Source organism: Oxyura jamaicensis, chromosome 3 (genome assembly GCF_011077185.1).
Source record: "Oxyura jamaicensis isolate SHBP4307 breed ruddy duck chromosome 3, BPBGC_Ojam_1.0, whole genome shotgun sequence".
NCBI lineage: Eukaryota > Metazoa > Chordata > Aves > Anseriformes > Anatidae > Oxyura > Oxyura jamaicensis.
The window spans coordinates 64623139-64647096 of record NC_048895.1 but is presented as its reverse complement, the minus strand read 5'-3'; the positions used below and the strand labels follow the sequence as shown (position 1 = coordinate 64647096).

The 23958-nt window shown below is 34.4% G+C and overlaps 1 protein-coding gene across 11 annotated transcripts in view; it reads right to left on the bottom strand.

Annotated features, from left to right (window-relative positions):
• TRDN (triadin) overlaps positions 1-23958 on the bottom strand; it is a 245228-nt gene that overhangs the window by 163122 nt on the left and 58148 nt on the right. For all 11 annotated transcript variants that reach the window (XM_035320873.1, XM_035320870.1, XM_035320877.1 and 8 more), the window contains 2 exons: positions 23750-23776; positions 774-833 (listed from right to left, as the gene is read on the bottom strand). In XM_035320873.1, the coding sequence (XP_035176764.1) occupies positions 774-833; positions 23750-23776 (87 nt within the window). The remainder of the gene's footprint in view (positions 1-773; positions 834-23749; positions 23777-23958) is intronic.

The window sequence follows — 23958 nt, the reverse complement described above, 5'->3', positions numbered from 1 at the left end:
TGAATCTTTCCTTTTTTTTTTTTTTTTTTTTGTTGATTTGTTATGTCCATTGCTCTTCTTGTTTTTCCTGAATTGGTTTCTTCCTCCTGTCTGAGACTTCATCAATCAAACTTTTATGTAAAGGAAATGTTCATAGAAATCTTGAAGTGTTTTGACAAGTAGGTATGTTTCAACAATTTTGGCAATTTTTGCCAAAAAAATGCCTCACAAGAGGCAAAGTAAGTGGTGGCTCTAGGTACCATTTTCATGAGTTGTGGGTGGAAAGGAAGTTGACTCCTAAAATAGATACCCTGTAATTTGTTGTTGGCATACACCAACAGAAAATTATCAAATCCTCTCTAACGCTCTCCCCCAGCACCTCTGAGTCTGGGAGAAATGTTTTCTTAAAGTCAGGTCTCTGAAGTGGAACACCTCAAGTAGCCATGCTCTGTATGATATAATTTAGTCATTACATTTTGTTCTGAAATGTGCCCAAAGATAAATATTATTCTTAGATTTATTCAAAAAGACACCTATTTATGCTCTAGGCATCTCTTTTATTAAAAGTTATTAATAAAGTACAAACTTATTCATTAATTTATGAATATAATTTTAACCTTTCTGCAGAGTGATGAATCTAAAGAGCTTTTAAAATCCTCATTCCCCTTCTGGCTAGCTTTCATAACACCTCCTCCACCCGTGATTGGGATTTCCAAATGGGTCTAAGAGTCAGTAGATCTGAATGTTTTAATCCACTGGTAAAACAAACAAAATATCAAATGCTAAATACATACCTTTCATGGGCTCCTTCCTTTCAATTTTTTCTTGTTTTTCAGGTTTGTCTCTGTGACTTACTAGAAATAAAAAATAGTAAATAAAACAGTAAATCTGTAATCTCCTGGTATTATGTATTACACTTATTCCACCAAAATAATTAAAGAAAATTTCTGTAAAATTTTGGCTCTGAGTAACAGACACTAGATCTTGGATAGAGCTTCTCAATGTCAATATTTAATTCCAGGTCCAGGATAAATATTATTTATTTCAAAACGTCTTAAAATATTGGACCATATTTTGGCAACATAAGAGATTATTCAGCAACCTTAATCTGTGCAATATGGTTTGGTCCCATCACGCAGGCACCCTGGCTCTAAGACTTCTGATGGATTAAATTATTTTCAGTCCTTGAGAACATTGCTTTCTATTCTTAACAAAATAAATAAATAAATATATAAATGGTTAGCATATTGCTTTCCATGCTCCTATATATACATATACATATATATAGGCAACATCTTATATATATATAAGCAACATATATATATATATATATATATTTAGATGTTGCTTCAGCCATGGGCTGGATTTATAGGACTACATTTCTTTTATTAAAAGGGTAACTTAAGAAAGAACAGCTGCTTCAAGGTGAGTCAACTACGTGTCCTACTGGAAGCAGGCAAATTTGAATCCTTGTGGACTCTGTTGTCCACTCAACTTTTAGACCATATTTATGGACATGATTATATTCCATATCCCAGTTATATAGATGGATAAACACTTTCCTTGTCAACCCCCCACTTCTAAAATACCAGTATTTTTTGTTAATTTCAGGGAGAAAATATTTTCTTTGCAATGCTCAAGTTTCTATCAACAAGTAAACCACAGAAAGCACACTCTGATTAGAAGACCACTGCAAGTTTTGTACATAAATACAGTAAAATTTTTGCATACATTAATTTCATCAGCTTTAAAGCAAAAGTAACTTCATAGATGTGCAAACATATTTTTTTGTTGGCTAAATATTTCTTCATTAAAAAATAGATCTATGTCTTCAAGAAAAAAATTATTATAAATATTCCATAACTTTATTATGTCGTTACATGTGTTTGCATTAACCAAATACATTTCCAGTCATAACAGGCAAATAATTGTTGATAACAATTAGCAGAACATAAGGATTGCACGGAGATTTTTCAAAGCTTTTAAGGAATCTGGGCAGCTAATTTACATTAAAAAAAAATATGTTACAAAAAAAAAAAAAAAGCAATCACATTGAATGAATATTATTGCACGAATGACAGACTTTAAGTCAACCACTTGCTTTAAGACATCTAGTAGCATACCAAGAAAAAACATTCTGCTCTTTCACTATATTCTGTAGAACTCAAACTGTGAATTGTATGAGAAAATGTGACATGCTCTTAACATGCTCTTATTTGTTTGCATCTGTATTAGCAAGTGCAAGAACCGTGAAATATATTTCAAATCACTGCATTGTCAATTTTGAATGGGACAGCAGCAGATTTATACAAATATCTCTGTGATGGTTAATGGTAGTTAAACATGAACTTACATATATTGGACAGAAGTCTTTATAGTCACTATGTCAAAAAATATAGCTGAAATATGCAGCAACAGACTGGCAATAAGAAATCTGTCTTTTAGCCATTTAGACATTTTAGCTTTTAGACATTTAGACATCAAACTTGTGTAAGGGAGGCAAACCATCCTTTAAAAAGTTGTTGTTGTTGTTTGTGTATGGGGGGGGGGGGATGGGGGGGGAAGGAGGGATATATTGTGTGTTCCTCCCTCCCCAGTCTGCATAACATCTCCCTATTTCAAGCTGTGGAAGAAACCAAAGCAAGCATTGAAAGACACTAACTGAACTGAATCTCAACAGACATTAAAGTGGACAATTTAAGGTTCCTTCAAGTCATTAAAAACTTATGGAGGGCAAAAATGCAAAGAAATATTAATATCTGCGTGGACCCAAGGTAATAACACAGAGATCAGTTGGCTCCTTCTTGAGAAATAAAACAAGCTTGACATAGCTGGGCAGGAAGCCTGGAATGTGGATAAGCAGAGACTAGGCTGGCAAAGGCATAAACTATTTGTCTCTTTCCCATGATAGGCTGAAGGCAATCTCTGGCTAATCCAAGAGCCCTATCCTGGGTGTTGATATCCCCAGAGCTTCAGTTTGCTAATCTCAGACTGTAATATTTACCATTACCTCATATGGATATTGTCAAGAGCTGTGGCTTTGGGGTAGAGCCTTATCTGGAAAGGGCAGGTGTTGCCAAAAATTAAAGGATTCATGTTTTACAGCTGTGATGACTGGCCATTTTTACATCTTCAATCAAAGTGCCCCAGGGACACCGAAGTCCATTGAAGCTTTTGATCTAACAAACTTTAATATGATTGTTCTTTTCTACGTTAACTCTGTATTCTCCCCTTCAAATGCTTTCATTTTCAGCTTTATATGTCATTCTGAAAACTCTCTCATGTAAATTATTTCACTATCTACAGATCTTTTCCAGATTTAGTCACCTGGATATCTATTCTATTGTAAAGGGCTTAATGCATGCACTTTTTAAAATTCCCAGAGCTTAGATGAAAGAATTAAGTTGGAATTAGAAGTAAGGCAGGCTGGCCATACAGCCATGTTTTTGGGAAACAACCTAGAATTAATACAAATATTTTTGCATATATAAAAAATAGGAGAAAGCTCATAAAAATATTTCTAAGGCTGCTAAGTCAAGCACTAATCAGCTGAAAAATGCTGAAGCTAAAACTGCTCATCCAACTGTAATTCAACCATTTTATTTGCTTTATGACATATTAAGTTATTAAAAGATCGTCTCTTTACTTTTTTTTTTTTTTTTTTTTTTTTTTTTTTTTTTACTAGCATATTGGATTCATCCAGAGAAAAATAACAACACATTTGTTTTCATAACATTTGCCTAAGTTAAAATTTTCTCACAACTTAAAGAAATTTGCTTGGACTTGCTTGCCAATACCAATAAATGCGTAAGTTCAGAATGAACGGTTATTATCATCGGAAGAAATATAATACCCCAGCCTAATTTTCACTAACCTATATTTTGGAAATTGCTGAAACATTTTTATATGACTTTGAATGAAAATTCATCCAGACGCAAAAAGCCAAGCATGAAAAAATTCATCCTTCATGACTGCAGTGTGTTAAATTTATAAATAATTTAAAATAAGAGTCTATAATGGAAAAATTTAAGGTAATTTAACAAGGTATTCTGGTTTTAATCAAATAAGAATATTTCTGTTTACTTCACATAAAATTTAAAACAAGAAGCATAGTTTATATGTGATATTTTCCAAATTGTAATCATCTAATGCTATATTTGATTTGCACCAAATGGAAGACAGTGACTGTGGATGAGATATTTAGTTTTTCTTAGTTAAAGTGTTTAAGATGGAGTATTTGATAACATTTCCAACCCCTTCGCCCCCCCAAACAAACAAACAAACAAATAAACAAAAAACACATCTAAGCTAAGTAAAAAAAGTTTCCAGCTGAGTAAGTACATTGCTTAGCATAAAGCTAGGTGATGGGTGCAAAATGCTTGCAGTAGAGATTGCTTGCTCCAACTAACTAACTATGTCCACAGAGCAGCACTCACAAAATTTAAGATAAATGAACTAATACAATGAAGTTAGAGTGCATTAGTCAGACAACATTAAATCTCTGTGTAGATACTTCTATTCAGAAGCCAAGTAACCTTAGATGGCTATAACTTAATCCTTCTTGAAGGAACCCTCCATAAAAAAAAGGGGGGGGGGGGGCTTGATCTGGAGAGGGGCACAAACTTCCAGGTCCTAAACAATATTCCAAGGAAATCCCAGCAATTTAGGAACTGTGAAGGCACCTGCATTCATTACAAAAAACCTCAATTACCTGTAAAGAGGGAAGAAGCTTGCCTGGAACTTGGCCACACCTGCCCCAAATGGCACCAGGCATGCACGTGCTCTGCAGCACCAAACTGTAAGATGGATCTAGCCCTTCAAAACTAAGCTTAAATGCCTATATAAGAGCAAGACAATTTCTCGTGCATTACAATACAATTTAGAGTTAGATTTAACTGCAGCAGTCAGAGGGCATTACACCCATCTGAACTGATCAAGTTTGCCAGCTACTGGTGGTGGTGAAGTTACCTCCAAGCATTGGCTTTGCCCTCAGCTGCTCTCAGCCCACGTGGCTGAACTGATACTTGACAGCTGTGCCTGAGACACTGCAGCTGTATTGCTACCAGTACCCATGTAACCTAGTTTATAGTGACCTCAGATGTATCTGTAGTCATAAGTTTAGAAATCAAGATAGACAGCCCCTGTATCAAACCTAAATATGCTACTTAACTTGCTAATCTTGTCAACTTATTTTGGGTTTTTGGTACACTGTGGATTTGTATGGTCCAACTCATTTTACCTATTTATTTGTCTCAAATACCATATATTTATAGAAAATTAAATTATGTGGACACGGTGTATTTGTTTTCATGATCATATAATTTATCCATATGCTAAAACACAGCCAGCTTTATTCTGTGATGTTTAATGTTTTCATTACTTGTATAGCCCTACTGTGATTAGGGTAGGAGGGACAGATATGTGCATTGTATAGTAAGTGAAATAGTTTGGAAGGGACTGAAATCTATTTGTGAAATCGGGTCAAATTCAGAGATACTTTCTGCCAAAAACAGAGAATAGTACTAATTTCAGAGGCACATGAGTCTCTTTTCTGGAATCACTGTTTTTGTTGTTGTTGTTGGTTTTTAATGTATGACTGTCAGAGGTAGCATTTCATCATCACATTTATCACATTGTCTTCTTCCATCCCTCACTCCAACAGCAGTGTATTAGTAAAGCATATACAGGAAAAGCCAGTACCTTTTTCAGTGTTATGATGATGTTATGTTGATTTTAGTGTGGGGAATTCTTTTTGTTGGTGTAAGTGAAGTTTATGAAGATTGTGTGATGAGTGTATATTTTAATGACAGTTCTGAACCTTTTCCCATGACTTCTCAAAGTCTGTTAATGAGCTATTTTTATTCCAGTGGTACAGGTTATTTCATTGTATTGCTAATATCTATTTTCCATAAGAATTAGAAATTCTTTTATCAGTTTGGGTTATCATTAGGTTCTCTCTTTGACAGAAATTACACACACATATATATATTTATCTCAAGATATTCTGTTATTTTTCTTCCCAGTTGCTGAAATATTGGATAGTTACCTCTTATTCATTGGCAACAACAGTAATAAAAGCTATAGCACCTATGTTTTAAATAGTGCCTTCATCTTTAGCTCTCAAAGTCTTGCAAAAGCAGTATATATTATTATATTGCAGGAATTGTAGGATAGCTGTGACTGGCTGGGCACTAGGGATGTCCCTATCCTAGCAGGCTGGGGCAGCAGGCTCAGCACTGAGGCCAGGCCGGGCTGTGCGGGGCTGAGGCTGGAAACCCCAAGGACTGTTCCAGAGTGGCCTTCCTGGGCAACCTGTGCCATGGGGAGAAAGTTTCTGTATCCCACCTGAACCTCCCTTAGTACAGCTGAGCCTCCTTGTGTCTTTGGCTCCCTCCTCTCCACCACCTCCTGGCGGTACAGGGGTGCTTTCACCCCTGGAGCAGCCTGCCCCAGGCCAGGCCAGCCCTGGTCCCCAGCCTCTCCTTTCAGGATAACTGCTCCAACCCCCATCGTGACAGGGGCTGAGCTTACCACAGTTTATCCATGTCTTTGCTATACTGGGAGGCCCAAAACTTTTGCTATACTGGGAAGCCATGGTATCTTGAAGTGGTCTCATGAATGCTGCATTATGGGGGATAATCACCTGCTTCCATGGGCGGGCCATGCTCCTGCTCACACAGCTCAGGGTGCAGTTGGCCCTTTTGGAAACACTAATACATCCAATATCAAATTGTAAAGATCCTATTTTGTAGTGAATTTATGCTTAACATATACATGTAATCACAAAATGTAATCACAAAATTTCACTGCTCTTAAGCATGAAAAAATGTTTTGTTGAATCAGTTCTCAGTGTATTTCTGCTTTTCAGAGTTGACTAAGTGCAATCATGGAGATACACTTCATTATTAGTAGTTTATTAAAATATTTAATTATAGGCAAAGATTAGAGTACAAATCTGCCTGGCTTATAATACTCTAAGAAACATTTTAATAACTTTAGCCAGTTCTATCTGGAAATTCCTTTCATTGTACCTGTTGCTGATATTTCAGTACAATCTTTTCAAAATGAGGCTTATGGATGCAGCTTCCCTATTGGGGCTTCAGTTCAGGGGGTTTGACTACTCAAATATATGTCTTTATAACTCCAGCTTCCCCATGTTTGTGATTGGAGGACTCAAATTTGTTTGGGATGTATATTTCTATTAAAAAATGCATTCATTTCTAGATTTTTCCTATAAGAAACAATAAAAGATTATATTTACCCATGCTAACTGGATGTATGTTAGAAGGTAAAAGCAAATCTCCCTAGAGATTCATGCCTTCATCATACTTTAGCTGGAGGTCAGACAGAATGTTTTCTTGTAACTGTTCCTACTGCATGCAAAGTGCATTTTGAGGACTAACTATACATAAATATATGCATAAATATATATAATATGTTCAAGGCCAGGCTGGATGGTACTTTGGGCAACCTGGTCTAGTGGAAGTTGTCCTGGCCTATGGCATGGGGGTTGGAAGTAGATGGTCTTTAAGGTCTCTTCCAACCCAAAGCATTCTGTGATTTTATGATTCTATGAAATATGAGACCCTCCCCCTCCCCGGCAAAATAAATAAATAAATAAAAATCACAAAACACACACACACACAGAAAAACAAACAAAAACAAAAACAAAACAAACAAGCAAACAAAAAAAAAAACAAACACGAAAAAGTATATATTTGTCTTGCACTTCTGCAATTGATTGTGTAATTAAAGACTGCATTATAAGGCATATTCATAAAGGAACTTATGACACCTGAGTGCTTTTTTTCCTAGCATCTTATAACATCTTTGTGATCATCTTTGCCACATTAATGTTTTTCTATGTAAAGCAAAGTATTTCTGTACAGATGGAATGGTACACAGGAGGCTGCTTTGGTCAAGGCTGCAACTTCATTTGTGTTTTTAGAATACGATGTTTGAAAACTCCCTATCTGAGATACTTTGCTAATGGATTTGAGTTCATTATTGACCAGCTAGCCCACTGATACCCTAAAAAAATAATTTCCATGGTACATGATTTATTAAATAGTTGGGAAAAAATTCTGGGTATTTCACATGACCCTGATTAGCACAGAACTGGAAACCTAGCACTAGAGCTGTAATATACTATAAATAAATATATATATAAAATGAATATAATTTCATGAGAGAGGGTGTATGTATATACACATTATTTTTAATAAGCTTCCTTCTTGCTTGCTCTTACGATTACTAAGCATGACGCTGGTGCATCATTGAGATGCTCATCAGATTTTGTGTATCCTAACCTTTCCAGAGGAGGTTTTATAAGGCAAAATAATAATAATAATAACAAAATCTGCAAATAACTCAGGAAGCTTCTTTGTTTATCTCACCTCTGAAAATCAGTCCAAACCAGTTCCTCTGTCAAATTTGGGAAGTGCCAGTTAGAGGAGATTAAACACTCTGAAAGAGAGTAGGTTCTTATAATGGAGGTTTTCTTATCTTTGGTACACACCTGGCTCACTCTTAACTAGCACTTCCTAACTTTGATGGTACCCACTTGCCTATAATTTTTTCTTTCTTGCCCAACACACTTCATGTGTTTTTCACTAGAGGAAGTTCATCAGCACTCTACCTTCTCGCACCTTTGCTACAGAAAGGCTCCTGGATAAGTATGGACAAGATAATCTTATTATGCATGTGCATTTACAATATAGCCCAACAAATATAAAATGGCATTATTTGTTAATGTTAAAGCATACATGAAATTTTAATATTTACAGACTGCCAACCACAGTGCTTCTATAATAAAACAGTGGTAAAATATGTAGTTGGCAAGTACAGTGTAAGTTATATACATGCCTTTAAGTAAACAGACAAAAAAATAATGTTACCTTTTGGTGTTCTTTGTTTTTCATGCCTCTCTGGTTTCCCTTTATGGATTTCTGAAAACAATGTAGAGTTTATTTTTCCATATTAAAATAATGTTAACACAGGAAAATATCAGATGTATTCTTTTAATAAAATTAGATAAGTGCTTCAAAATTATAGCATAGCCATGACTTTATCCTCTTCATATTCATAATTATATACAATAAAATTAGATTATCAGTTATATCTATAAATGCACACAGAATACATGTGGACAAAAATCATAAGAGAAAATTACTTTAGTAATTATTCTGATTTAAATTAAGCAATATAACTGCTTTTAATATCAAGAACAGGTTTTGCTGACCTGCAGATGTTATATAGTAACATATGTTGACTACGAATCAGAAACAAACAAACAAACAAACAAACAAAACAAACATGTTTTTACTAAATGTTTTTCTGTATCTCTACTTTTTTTGCCACGATTAATTTTTTATGTTCTCAGAATTACCTTTGGAAGGTAAATATTATTTTTACTACATTTTCTAAATTTTAAAACTCAAATGCTTAATTGGTAGCTCCGACACACAATAAAAATAGACTCAATGCTGGACAAAAATTACAGAGATAGAAGTTCCCAGGTCAGAGTCTTCGAGAATGACTGACTCATTTTAATCATGCTGTATACCAAAGCACATTTAATAAATCCCTTAGCTAAGAACTGCCTTGTTAGAAGAGAAAGTGGTACAGTATTTACATGGCCTTGCTATGCCATCTCTTTTAAAAAACAAAAAAACAAAGAACAAAAAAACCTCACCTGTGACATAGGAATTATATTACAGCTATACACCGTTGTGGTTATTTTCTTCTACTGTCTTAATTGTGTCAAAACCAGGATAATATAAAACAAACAACCACCAACAACAAAAAAGGAATTAAATCAAGCTTGCATAGCACTGTTTGCTTACAGTGGTAGAAATATATAGGCCATTTATGAGAAGTACCCAATAAAGGCATTAAGACTCAACAGAGCTTCTGTTTGATTAGGCAATATGCATATTTTCCTGCAGTGGAAAACTGGCATAAAATACTGGATCAAATAAACCTTTGACAACAACACATACAAATCTGACCAGACGTTATTGGAAGTGCTACCCTGTATTTTAGGATCTTGGTCTGCAGACTCTAAATAACAAGAACTCTGGCACCAAAATTAATCCAAGGGAAAAAATAAATAATAATAATAATAATAATAAATGTGTATATTACATCTCAACTCAAAGGAGCTACTATAATGCCTTTTGAAGACAACTGAAATCTTCCATTTATCCCACTAGTTATCTGCTCTGTCTGTAACAAAATGTACATTGCCAAAGAGATACAATGGAAAATGGTATTTTCTCTTTCCAAGTCTATGATCTGTGCATAGTTCATTTTAAATAAATACAAGATGTTTTTATCAGATAGTAGTAGCCATCTGAATCATAGCTGAAGTACTGATTTTGCCTGGTTCACAAGAAACAACTATGCTATAACATCAGCCCATGTAGCCTTGAGAGCGGACATTACTTCATCGAGATAAAGAAAAACAGAGAAAACTATGTATTACTGTTAGCTATCTATGTATGGCAGCATAACTAAGCAAATTATATGATGTCAATGAGCCCAAAGGCCTTTTGTTCTATTTTCACATTGTATTTTGCAGCCTGGCTATGTAGTTCATTTATTGTTCTGTAAACCTCAAAGGTTATGATTCAGAAGAAATCATGCTGTATTGATTTACTGTATTTCAGCTGGGCTTGGATTATTTATTTATTTATTTATTTTTAACTATATGAGGATATTTTTTTCCATCTACCAAGACAATCCAGTAACTGAATTTTCAAACACTTCCTTCTTGTTCTGCTTAAAACGATACACAAACTAGTTTTGGTAACAGCCAGTAGGAATGGTTCAAGACAAAGATTAAGTGCAGCTAGTTCTGTGCACATCTGAAAAATTCTCTATGCTGCTGTTCCAGACTGCCTTCAAACCCTGATGTGCATTTAAAGAAAGCTCTGTTACTTCCTTTGCATTGCAATATACAGTGTAGACATATCTCACCCAGCTCAAAAGTTCATCCTATATACAGATGTAATTATGTCCCACTGCCTGACATATCACATCCTACAGTGACACATATTCATAGAATCATTGAATGGCTTGGGCTGGAAGGGACCCTTAAAGGTCATCGAGGCCAACCTCCTGCCATGGGCAGGGACACCTTCCACTAGACCAGGCTACTTAAAGTCCCATCCAACCTGGCCTTGATCCTGGCCTATCTCCTAATAGTGGGAATACACGACCTCTCTGGGCAACCTGTTCCAATGCCTCACCATTTTCATTGTAAAAAATGTCTTCCTTACAATCTAAATCTACTGTCTTTCAGTTTAAAACTCTGTCCCTTGTCCTCTCCTTGCTTGACTTAAGGTTACTCAACTCCACTGTGTTCCAACCACCTATTATGTGTCTCACTACAAAAAACAGTCTTCTTTTTCTTGTAAAAAAATAAATATAAATACTTGTTATTTCAATATATATCTTTGTTAAAACTTCTGTGATTTTAGTGAATTTCTTATTGCTTTTTCAACTGCCAAATATGGAACAATAACTGTAGAACTGGCCATCTAAATTAACATAACATGGTATCAGTGATGACACTTATTGACACAAACACTTCAGTAATGCACATAAAATGATATTTTCTAGACAGCAGCATTGAGAATGTCATCTAATTTTCTGCTACAGTTAGGATACCATACATTGCACAAAACCCTACAAAAATTCCTTGAAGTGAAATACAACTTCATAATACATAAGTGTGTGTATATGTATTTTCATATATTGCAAAATATGTCATCATTAGAATCTCTCCACAAACTCTGCATTATAGTTAGAACCATCATGAAATATTGCATCCTGGAAGACATCAATTCTGATGCATTATAACCTAAATTTTCCAAGCACAAGTAAATCTAGTTTCAATATACGCTGATCTTGATCAATTTACAAGACAGAAAATAGTGACTGTTAGCTAACTCTGAAATATTTAAAATAAGGAAACACATTAGATTACTCTATTGAGACTTTTTCTGTTCTGAGAGTTTTGATACTGCCTCATCCTTTATGACAAATAGCTTTAATTTTGTAGTAATCACATCATATCTTATTGCTGAGTTGACAAAGCGGCTATAATATCATAGAAGACTTACATGGCCAGTTTAAAGCATGTAATTTATCTCTATCAATGTGACACATTGTTAATAAATCCTAAATATTATGAATTCCTATTTAGAAAAATGACAGAATCAAGCAGCAGCAAGGATAATCTTTGTTACCACGGCAACCATCCTGATTCTTTGTGAGATGACAGCACAGTTTATTAAATTATTGCAAGGTAGTATGTATTTTAAAAGCTGTATACATATTTTTTTTCCACTTATCAAGCAGACATGAAAAATTATCTTTCCTCTTTTGTTTCTTGGGCTTTGAATATAAGTACTTTATTTCTTTAAATATGGATACTGCTTGACACCAATTTCTCTAGACCTTGGGTGTTGTGTGGATATACAGAACATGCAGAGTGATTGTTTTAAACAACTCCAGGAAGGGAAGTTAGTGGGCTTCTCACTGACCATTTCAAGATGATAAAAGGAGATAGAGACAATATATTCTTAGCAGGCAATCTGTGTGCTGTTGACCCAGAACAGGCCCACATGGTCCACTAAGGATCAGTGTTGCAGGCAGCTTTACTGAAAATCCCTGCTAAATCCCATGCAGTTTGGATGCTAGCTTCCGCTACCCCTCACCAAGACAATTCCCATTATCAGCATTTTGTGATGTCTAACAACGGCCTGGCACTGACAATGCACTATGAAGCCGCAGCTCTGGGAAGATCAAGGTTAGAGAAAGAGAAAAAGAATGCAATCCCCTTACCTAGCATAGCTCAGCTTTGTGCAGATTTACCTGAGCATGACTGAAGAGGCACTGCCTCTTCCCTGTGCAACAGGGCAAGGAAACCTCTGTTTTCATCAACAGAGTTTACTTCTTCCTCTGCTTTTGTCTGCTCTCCTGTTGATTTTTTGTTATCTCCTCTTTTTATAGTTGAACTGATGGAGTTTTGGAGTTTCATTAGAAATAATAATACTTTTTTTTTTTTTTTTTTTTTCCTAAGAAAATTTTACCACTTGGTCTTCTTTTTATATTTTCTTACAAGTAACACAGTGATATACACCTTTAGTGCTTTGACATTCTTTCATAAACATCTGAGTGTGAAAAGGAAAATGAGTCCTACTCACAGTCCTGTTGTACCAGAGGTTAAATTTGCTTTTGAGCAGTCAAAATCCTTACAGCTATTCCAAGAAATTTAATGGGACTAACTTGCTAGTTTATCAAGACTAATTGGTAGCAGGCAGCTGATTGTCCTGAAGAGTTGGTGATAATAGATACTGAGGGCAAGGCAAGAGTGAGTGGTTTTAAGAGCTTTGGAAGATAAGAGGAATGTCATTTCTAATATGTTTCTAGATGCTGTCTGTATGAAGAATTATAGTCAACTCTCCTGCTGCTGGTATCCTCAGGAGAAATTTGCAATTGCACAGCTGATGTCTATTTTTAATCTAGATAGTACCCGCTGGTGAGGGTGACAGTTATCCTTATGGGGCCGGGAGGAGAATAAAAGAATTCATGCATTAGAGCAACTTCCAGCTAACAACTAATGCATCATGTAGCTGGAGTCTAGAGGAAAAATAATAATAATAATAATAGCTACAGAAATAATGGGGAAAAACAATGAAAGAAGAGGTAATATTTAATTGGGAGATTAAAATGGTGTATTATGCATATATCTAGGAACCAAAGACAGTGTGGTGTTACAGGAGAGTTTAGGTAGTAATGTTCACTGCTAGAAAGTCTGAGTAGTGCATATGACCAATTTAGGTGACTTCCTTAAAGCTTACTAGTAGAGTAGTCTTGTCCCCTGTGTTTTCATAGATCAGTATTTTCCTCTGTTCTGAAGAGTCAGAGCAACAGGTTGGGGTACAGAGCAACTTTCCTGAGGTTGTGAAAATGTAGCAGGAGATGTCTTATCAATGAAAATGCTGAAGGGTTTGTGTGCTTATCCAATGCATGGTTGACCACCCAACGAACTATCGAGCCACAATGCTTCTTAAGCAGTTTCAAAACTGTTTATCCATCTCTTTAGAATTCACAACTACAATTTGGAGTGAAAATGAAGATCCTTTTCTTTTCTCTTGCCTTGTCTTTTCCATATTTTGCAGTGTCTCTTTCATGTGCTGCATAAGACTACTTTTGACAGAGGTCACAGAAGACCATTTCTCCTTCTTGGTGCAAACCCTTTATTCCGGTCTATATTTACCCAAAATAACATGTTGTCCTAAACAGTGAAGGTTGCTGTGAAGTGACTTTGACTGCTCCTAAACCTATTTAGCAAAACTCAACTACTTCACTGCAATTGTCTTTATTCCCTCCTCTCGGTAGTTTGTTTGGCATCACTGAACAAAGAGAACATGATCCTCAAATATTTTGGAATTTACCTATCTTGGGTAGCATACAGTAAACAAGTAAGTTTTAAAGTTCTCCTAAGAATACAGAGATGTTGGTCTTTCTGCTATGTAAACCTTTTTATAATGCCAAAACGGGACAAAAATACACAGATTAGATTTTAGTTCAAGAGATAATTCAGTTGTTTCCACACTATTGTACTTTTGCCAGTCTATAATATAAATGCATCATAGATGACCTGCTGACATCTTCCTCATCTTGCTGAGGAGTGCTTTGATTCTGGGCTGATGTTTTATTTTATCTTATTTTTACAAGAGTATACATCAAACAAAATGCATGGGGAAAAAAGGGGTTTTCAGAATAGTGTGCATGCTGGTTTCATAACAGAAAAACACCCCAGCTCATGTAAAGATTTTATTATAACTTGGTCTTACATAATCTCCAATGTTCTGGGCTGAATTTATTCCACTCCTCCTTTTAAAATAATATTCAAGAGAATTAATTTTGTACATATTTTTCTGCATTGCTATGTTTGAAATATCATTCATTTTGCTATAGCTTTAGCAATTAGCACTGAGTAGAAGTGTATTATTACATTGCTGTGGACTTACTAAAACTTTATTTTATTTTATTTTATTTTGGGTAGGAGGCAAAATCACTGATTAGTGTTATTGATCTCTCCACTTTTTTTTTTTTTTTATATATGTTTGGACATTTGCTTATATCTGCTAGGGCTGTTAAAAAATTTAATCCAGCAAAAGGAAGATAAAAGGAAGATATTTCAACACAAAATTGTCTCTTAGCAGAATAGGAAAATATTTATTTTTTTCTAAAAACTGAGAAAAAATTGAAAGTTTGATAAAAGATTCCAGGACTGAAGAGTTAGCTGTAAACATGGGATAAATCCTAATGTTGAACTACATCCTCCACCAAAACACCAATAACAACAACAAAAAGAAAGAAAGAAAAAAAAAAAAAGAAAATGAAATGATCATGGCCCTCAGAGACAAAGTCCATCTTGAAGCCTCATTTTACCAAGGCACTTGGAACTTTACGTGGTGCACAAGCTCTTTTATTTTAGAGGCTGTTTTTTAAGTTGTGGTTTTTCTTTTCCCTCTCATAAAGTTTTGATTTAGAGTAGAAAAACTATTTCTTAACAGAAAGCTTTTAAGGGGAGAGGGTACTACAAATTATCTTTGACTAATTATCTTGCAAGCAGCACTGGCATGCTTCAAGAAGACCAGAGGCATACTGTGTTGTATGCAGAAATTTTAGTAACTAGGCTTTGGAAAGAATTAAAAGTGGAAAATAGCAGATCTTCATCCTAAAATTTTTTTACATAAAAGTATTTTTTTTAAAAAAAATTCCAAGTATATAAATATGTTAAGACTGGTTTTTGACTGTTTGTTTAAATTATTTTATTTTTTATTTCTGGTGTTGTATTTTTTTTCCCTGACTGCAGTTCTGTACCTTGATTCTGAAATGAAGAAGGAACACCTTGACATGTTTCTCTTTATGGATTTAAACCAACAGAAAAAAAAAAAAAAAAAAAAAAAAAGGACAAGTCTTAGATGATGTTTTTCATAATCAATTTTATCATAGTCTGCACTTAATTGAATATAATTTGATGCAGACAAAATACAGACAAAAATTGTAGACCCTTGAGTAGAGTAAAATGATATATACAGAAAAATCTCAAATCTTTAGCATTAAAGATGTCTTTTTCTATATAAATCCATTCAATATATATTTTTTGATGTGTGCTGGGAAAAAATAAAAAATAAAAAAAAAAAAAAAAAAAGAAAGCACAAGACTAATCACAGTTCCTATGGAAGCACAATAGTAATCACAGTTCCTATGGTCAACTTTAAAAAATGGCAACATGGCAACTCTGCAAATTCTACCTTATTGTATTAGACTGCCAATGTATATTCCTATACATTGAATCACTTCTAGATGTGCCAAGGGGGGCTTATTTTTAGGGGCCTGGCATGCAGAAGAGAGGTACTATTTCTGTGGGTCACAAGCATAGTGCCCCACTTACTGTATCCTCTCCTTGGGACAGCAGCAGCTGTGAGAGGATTTGAGTTCACTCAGAAATATACAGGACCCCAGATTTTGTACTGTAAGTTTATCTGAGTTTAGAAGGAACCTTTAACCTTATTACATTTTTGTGGTCTTGGCAGACAAATTCTCACTGAACATAGGCCACAGAGGTAGAATTAGCTAGCGATTAGGAGAAACCTGTTATGGGAGAAACCTTTTTCCCCGTGCAAATAAATTTTGTTCTGTTTTATTTTCTTTGTATTTTACACATATATATAAACACACATTTATGTCTTTTATTAGCTGTTACTTGCCAGGTCAGGAATTTGCTCTGTCTCTGGCAGAGCAAGCTCCCAGCCAGGGGGACATCTGCCTAAGACTCCTCTCTTCTTTTTGAGTAAGATCATCCCCAACGCCACACTGCTGAGGCACAAATGAAGAATTCCACCATGGAATTCCACCATGGAATTCCATGGAATTCCATGGAATGGGTTATCTTAAGCTATGCTTAAGGGTTTCCCTGTTTTAAGAGGATAGCTTAAACTTCTGAAAACCTCTCTATTGTTACACTTCTGCCCAGAATTCTTACTAGCCTTGTGGTTCAAAGTTCCCCGTGCATTTTTTTTTTTTAAAGATAGACAGCAATATTGGATTAAAATTGAAAATCAATCACTGTTCTTCAATAGGGAAAAGAACTATAATGAACATCCCCATTATATATAATAATGAACATCCCCATTCCCTAGAGGTAAGTAGTTTTGTTTCATCTTGATAATATGGTAAATATTTTCCTTACATTATAAAATGCTATTTTATAGTGGAAATGATATTACTATATTGATCAGAGTATGTAAAAGAAGATGAGATTGTTGAAAGAACATTGATAACAGAAATGGATGCCACAAAAATGCAAAATGCAAAAAAAAAAAAAAAAAAAAAAAGTCTGGAAAAGCAATTTAACATCTGAGAATTGAATCAATCAATGATTTTCATCTTTTAACACAGGGTGTACTTTACACAAAGATATGCCAAACGCTTTGTAGTAAAGTGCAGCCTAGGGAGACAGTGAAAGCCTTTTACAGGGATCTATAATAGCAACTCATACACAGAAAAGCGAACATTACCATATGGCAACATAAAAGAAACTGAATTCAGAAGGCATTACCAGTACAAATAGATATATACTTTAGGGATGAATGCAACTGAATAATTATTTTCTAAGACACACATGTAACTACCACACCAGCAACTCAATTTTCAGGCTGCATAGATGGTAATCTGAATTTATTTTCTCTAGTCCATTCCAACTTTTTGGTTGGAAAATGCTTATTTCTTTGTATATATATATATTTTTAACATGAATGTTATCTACAGAAAAATAAAAACTAAAAATTGTTTTCTTATTCTTTCCAGGCTTGTTACTGTATACCAAAAAGACTTCTAAATGGTAGGAGCTGATATTCTAATTTCTGTATTCTTCCCAGGAAGAAAATATAGTTGCCATGTAATGCATTGCCATGTAATGGCAATGCAGTTTTCAGTTATTCTTCAGATATAAATTATAGTAACAGCAAATTATTATCATTATTATCTTTATTTATCTTATTATAAGAACTTAAGATTCTTTTAAAAAAATTAGTAAACCCTATTAATAGAGTGTTTAAAATGCAAGAGTTTTAAACATCTGGCTTTTTTTTTTTTTTTTTTAAAAAAAAAAAAAAGGTACTGTAGGTATTCTGGTCTTCACCAGCTGCTCCATAAGGGTGTATTCTCCACTAGGTCCTGTGTAACTTCTGCCTGTCCCTGCTACAACTGAGATACAGTATGTTATCTAAAGTGGCACTAACCAGCTATATTTATTGATATATATATATAAATTTATTATGCTATTTGTAAAAATATATGTATTCATATATTATTTACATAGTTATATATAGAATTAAATATATATTTATATATTCTAGTATGGGAAAATATTGTTTCTTTTTGATACCAAGTTAAAATTAAAAAAAAAATATCTAATACAGATTTTTTTTTTAAGGATAACAGATTAAGGTGACTATTTATTATTTAACTAATCATGTGAGAATTTGGAAAAGGAAAATATATTCTTCAAAGTTTTATTATGAAACCAAACTGGTTCCAACAACTTATTACCATCACAGTTTTGTTCCCGGTGTACATATTTTCTATGGCCTTGAATTCACTGTAAGTAGATAGATGGATTACAACCACCCTGTTGAATTCAGTGACAGCATGGTTCAGGTAGCCCCTGACTTGGGCAAACGTATGGAGTATGGAAAATAGTTCTGGAAGGTTATTGCTATGTTTTTAACAGTTCTTGTTGCCTTAGGCGTTTGCATAGGTAACTATTGGACAGCAGCTTGGACTTCTAACCTATTCACTGGTTGAACTGGACTTTAGCCTGATCATATCATTCTTATATACTTAATAGATAAAAACAACCTGGCGTAGTTAAATGTTAGGACTAAAATCTTAATTTGTCAGTAAGTCTTTCCCTACTCTTTTTGAATATGATGTAACAGTTCTCTCTAGGATTATAGGGGGCATAATATCAAACAAAACTAAACAACAGCAAAATAAATAAATAAATAAAATCACCATATCCCCTACTTGTCTTCTCTAAGCAGCTTGTTTGTATCTGGGAAAGAGGTTTCCCAGGCCAAGCTGGCATAGATATTTGTTTGATCACTCTCAAAGGGAGATGTGGGAAATAATCTGGCTGAGCAACTTTCCTTCCAGGAGCATTTTGTTTGTGGTTTTTAGCTCAGATTCATACCCACATCTGAAAAACAAATAGTCATGCTAAATAAATTCTGGCTTGGGTGGTGGGTTTAATGGGAGTGAGTGTTCAGAGTCAAGTATGGGGTAACTGCACCTTGACCAGAACTGCTGAGACTAAATCAGCAGAAACAGCTGCACCCTTAGAAGTTGCCATGTCTTTTCAGAAGAGTATGATATGTGTATCTTGTACATACTAATTACCAGTCTAATCCTCAGGGATATATATTCTCTCTGAACCGAAGACACGGTGGAAAGAAGAATAATTTCCTAAAAAAAATATTTGTAATTAATAAATTTTCTTGCAAATTGTAACAGAAATTTCTGTTGTATGTGGTTTCTTGTTTTAATCTATGATTTAACTGCATTTTAAAAAGATTTTTTAATACCAAAAAGGAAAATAGAATCATTTCATAAGTATTTTATACATCTTTATAACTCATACAGACACCCTAGCTCACAGAAATTTAGAGGTCTGTTTCTACTTCAGAGAAATCAAGTTTGTTTTGATTGCCAATATAAAATAATCTTATGCTAATGAAAACCTATTTGTTAATATAGAAATGTTAACAATACCACGGTGGTGCTACATTTCTAGCTCAGTGCTTTCTAAGTTCCTTATATTTATTGAAATGAAAATTGCTTACAAAGGGACATACTTTTAAAGAGGGGAGGTGAGGCAGGGATTTCATCTAAGCCCAAATATTAAATCAAAGAAGAATATCCCAGAAAAACAATTTACTAAGCTTCAGAGTGTAAAGTTAAAAACAAACAACTCTGATGTTAGAATATTTTGAATAGTTTTGAACAACCACTTCCTAAGTCCAAGCACAAGATTCATGCTTCCTTGCCAGAAATTATTGCCTGTTTTTGCAGTGAAAAATGTTACTTTAATATATAAATCTGACTGCTACATGTGCACAGTTTGTCAGCTGTACCCTGACAAACTAAACTAGGAACCCATATTTAGTTTTAAATTTTCAATTACCAATATGCAAACAGAAATGAAGTTTGAAGACAGTTTAATAATCACGTTTTTAGCCAGGGATGACAGTGCTAAAGTGTCTGCACTTGCCTTTATTTTAGAGGTAATTATTTTCAATTTTGTGCAACATGTTTCTCAGCTACTTACCAACTTCAGAGCTGATGCTAAGTACAACAGAGGTGCACAAAAAGATAATAAATATTTCTCTCTGTTTCTGTATTAATTCTAGTTAATGGACCAAAATATGAGAAAACATATAGATGTCAAATAATTGAATTTGTCTCTAAACGTTAAATTAACCCTTAGAAAATGAAGAGCATTATCCTTCAAAACCATTGTTCTAGAAGGAAATTAAGCCAAAAATGTATTAAGCCTGCAAGAAACTGTTATTAGGCTTCTGAGCATCTTTTGTGAAAAAGTACTGCATTTTTTGCATGTTGACAGTACACACTGTTAAAGACTGTAAAAAAGACTGTAAAAAATTACTACCTCTGGTGAAGGCTACTTTATTTTTGTTAGACATTATCAAATGTTCACACTTTTCCAATTATTAAACATAAATATTAGTGATAAGACTTAGGTTGGCAAAAATAATTGCAATAAAAAAGGCACTTCAGAAACATTTTCATTCTTTCTAAAGGATTCTGAAACTGGTATTAGTTCTGTTCTGTGTGCCAGACCATAATTATTGCTAGTATTCTTATCTTTGCTTTCAATTTACATCTGTAGGAAGGTGATCTTTGCTTTCTTTGGGCTCATAATTATCATTGCTCTTTTATTTATTTATTTATTTTTCTTTCATCACTGCAGTGTCCTCACCACCACCCTTGAGGTTTATTCAGTGTGATTGTATTGTAGTACTTGTAAACTTTTTTTTTCAGTTACTATATTTACATTATAAAGTAATTTTTGTGCTAACATTTTCATTACAACCGCCAGTCAAAAAAGAAAAAAAGAAAAAATAAAAATATGAAGGCTTGTTCATACAGCCAAAGTATTAAAAAAAAAAAAAACAAACGAACAACAACAACAAAAAATATCTACCTATTCATGAAAGCTCTTATCAAAATAACAAATATTTAAAAGTCAGGCACGGCAATATTAGATCCCATATGCACATTTCCAGAGTGAAATTTTAGAGAAACTCCTAAGTATGTGGAAAAAAATCAAACTCTGTTCCTCTTCTGGCGTGTACTATATGGTCTAACTGTTGGTCTTTGTTTAGGATGTTCAAATGCCCCAAGTATAAGAAAAGTCATCTAAAGAAATGTAATTCACAAAGCTATGGATGCAGCACTGAGTATATGGGGCTATGATGCAGAAATTGTTCTTTAAATGAAAGTGGAGAACATTCCAAAGCCAAAAAATTTGGTGCTGATTTTGTGGATCTAGCTGCTAACAGTTTGATATCCAAAAATTACAGATCCTTTTTAGGGTCTGACCCTAATAGCAGTCATACCAAAAAAAACAACAAACAAACAAACAAACAACAACAACAAAACAACAACAACAAAACATGGCTTCAGGCCATACATGTTGTAGCCCAGAAAAAGAGGTGACAAGATCAAGTATAATGAAGTATATTCAAGTATAATCAAGGCCAGATCCTGCTTGTCAGGATGAAATGGAGATCTTCAGTCATCTGGAGATGGTAACAAGCTATTTATGGATGTTGCTATGTGAAAGATAATAGGTGTATCCAGAGAGGGCCTTAGATCACTTCCTTCGTCAGTTCTAGTCAAGAAACACCATGTTACTGGGAGGCAAGGATGAAACTCCTTATCCTCTGAAACATGGAGAGAAATATCTTGAGCAAACATGCATGAAGTGGAAAAGCCCACTCAAAATATCTTTAAAAGATCAGGCTGATGAAGCATGTTTGAATTTGGTCCACACATCTATCTGTGTGACTGAGTTGTCCTGTAAGGTACCAGCCTTACAGGAATCACCAGCCTCTCCTTCATTTTCTTCACACCAAACACAGGCAATGTGTTCAGGCATTTATCTCTGAGGGAGGGCTGAGAACTTTGAATCCTGAAGAAAACATCTCATCCTTGCAGTTAGGTATTCAGCTCCTTGGATGGGATGAATACCAGATCTTAACAATCATCTCAGCACTTCCAACTGACTGATTTATGCAGCCTCCAATTTATTTTGATGGCTTCTCTGAATTATATTTCTACAACCTAACATGTTCCATCACAAAGTGTAAGGAACTTGCCTTTAGCAGACATGAGGATATCACAGACTTCTAAATCAGCAGGTATTGCAATGCTGAAAATGGCATTGTCTGTAATGTTTCCATGGATTAAGTCTTGCCAAGTAGTGAAATACCTCTATAACAGTTCCAGGCCAGCCAGCTACACTGGCTCATGGTGAGTAGGTACCTTCCAACCACGTAGTTGGGGGCTCTGACAGCAATGCATGACAGCTTTAGCCTCTGCACCTGCTGTCAAATTAGCAATGCATTTCTCTCTGGGAGAAGAGACAGGGCAATGTTGAGCCCTTTTGAAAATATTACAGATGAAGTAAGCTGGAATGTTTTCCTACACTGTATATCAGTTTTCTTCAGTCCTAAAATGAAGAATTATCCATGATAAGATGAATGGCCCTGGTCTTCAAGCTTATTCAGTCCTTAGTTATCCTATTGAGACTGACAGAATGTGTCATTAAATACAAGCTTGATCCAGTTCCAGTTAACTTCAGAGAAAACTGGACTGTAATCTCAGCACCAACTTGGATGATAGATTCTTCAATATGTGCATTTACCTTTTGATTTACCATTTGATGGATACCAAATTCAAATCAAACACAACTTATCAACTTGTGCTCAATTTGTAGCAAAAATAAGCCTTCGTTTTGAAAAGCTTTACATCCTATCACCAATATCCCAAGCCTTCTAATACATTTTGATTTAATAGAAGTTGAATTTAAGTTTTATGTTGCAGCCTGACAATCTTCATCTGGAAAGATTTATAAGTCCTACTTGTTTCATTCTTGTCCGTTGCAAAAATTCATTCTTAACTATTTTTTTTTTTTTTCCAGAAGATTCAGAGATAGTCCTTATTGTAGGGTTCAGTATTGGCACAAAGTAAAATGCTTTTACAACACCTTGTTATTATTTCTCAATAAATATTTTTTCTATGTTATTATTTCTAAATACTATTTCTATTCAGGCATATGTGTAACTCATGCTAGCATTAATAAGAGTCCCATATACAGGGCAATGTTACAAATAATATTATTTCAGTATTTCTGTCAGCTTGTTATAAATATTTTTTCAGCTTTTTGGATAATAATAAAATGAATTATTGAAGAAAGCAAACATTTCAGCAAGTATTATAATTTGAGTTTCTTATTTATGAATTTTTTTAAAGCACAATATGCTTGGTTAGTAGACTGACGTGAATAATGACATAACCTATAGAACAGACTATAGTTTATTCATAAAATGTACTGTAAAAATATTTTTTGCCCTATATAATAAAGCAACTGACCAACCTTTTTTCAGGGAAGATTCCACTTCACCTAAACAATGAGAAAAAAAAAAAAAAAAAAAAAAGATAAAAGATATAATAAAACAAAACAAAACAAAATGCCAATATGCTATTTTTCATGCTGGTTCCTTTCCTTTCCTTTCCTTTCCTTTCCTTTCCTTTCCTTTCCTTTCCTTTCCTTTCCTTTCCTTTCCATTCCTTTCCTTTCCTTTC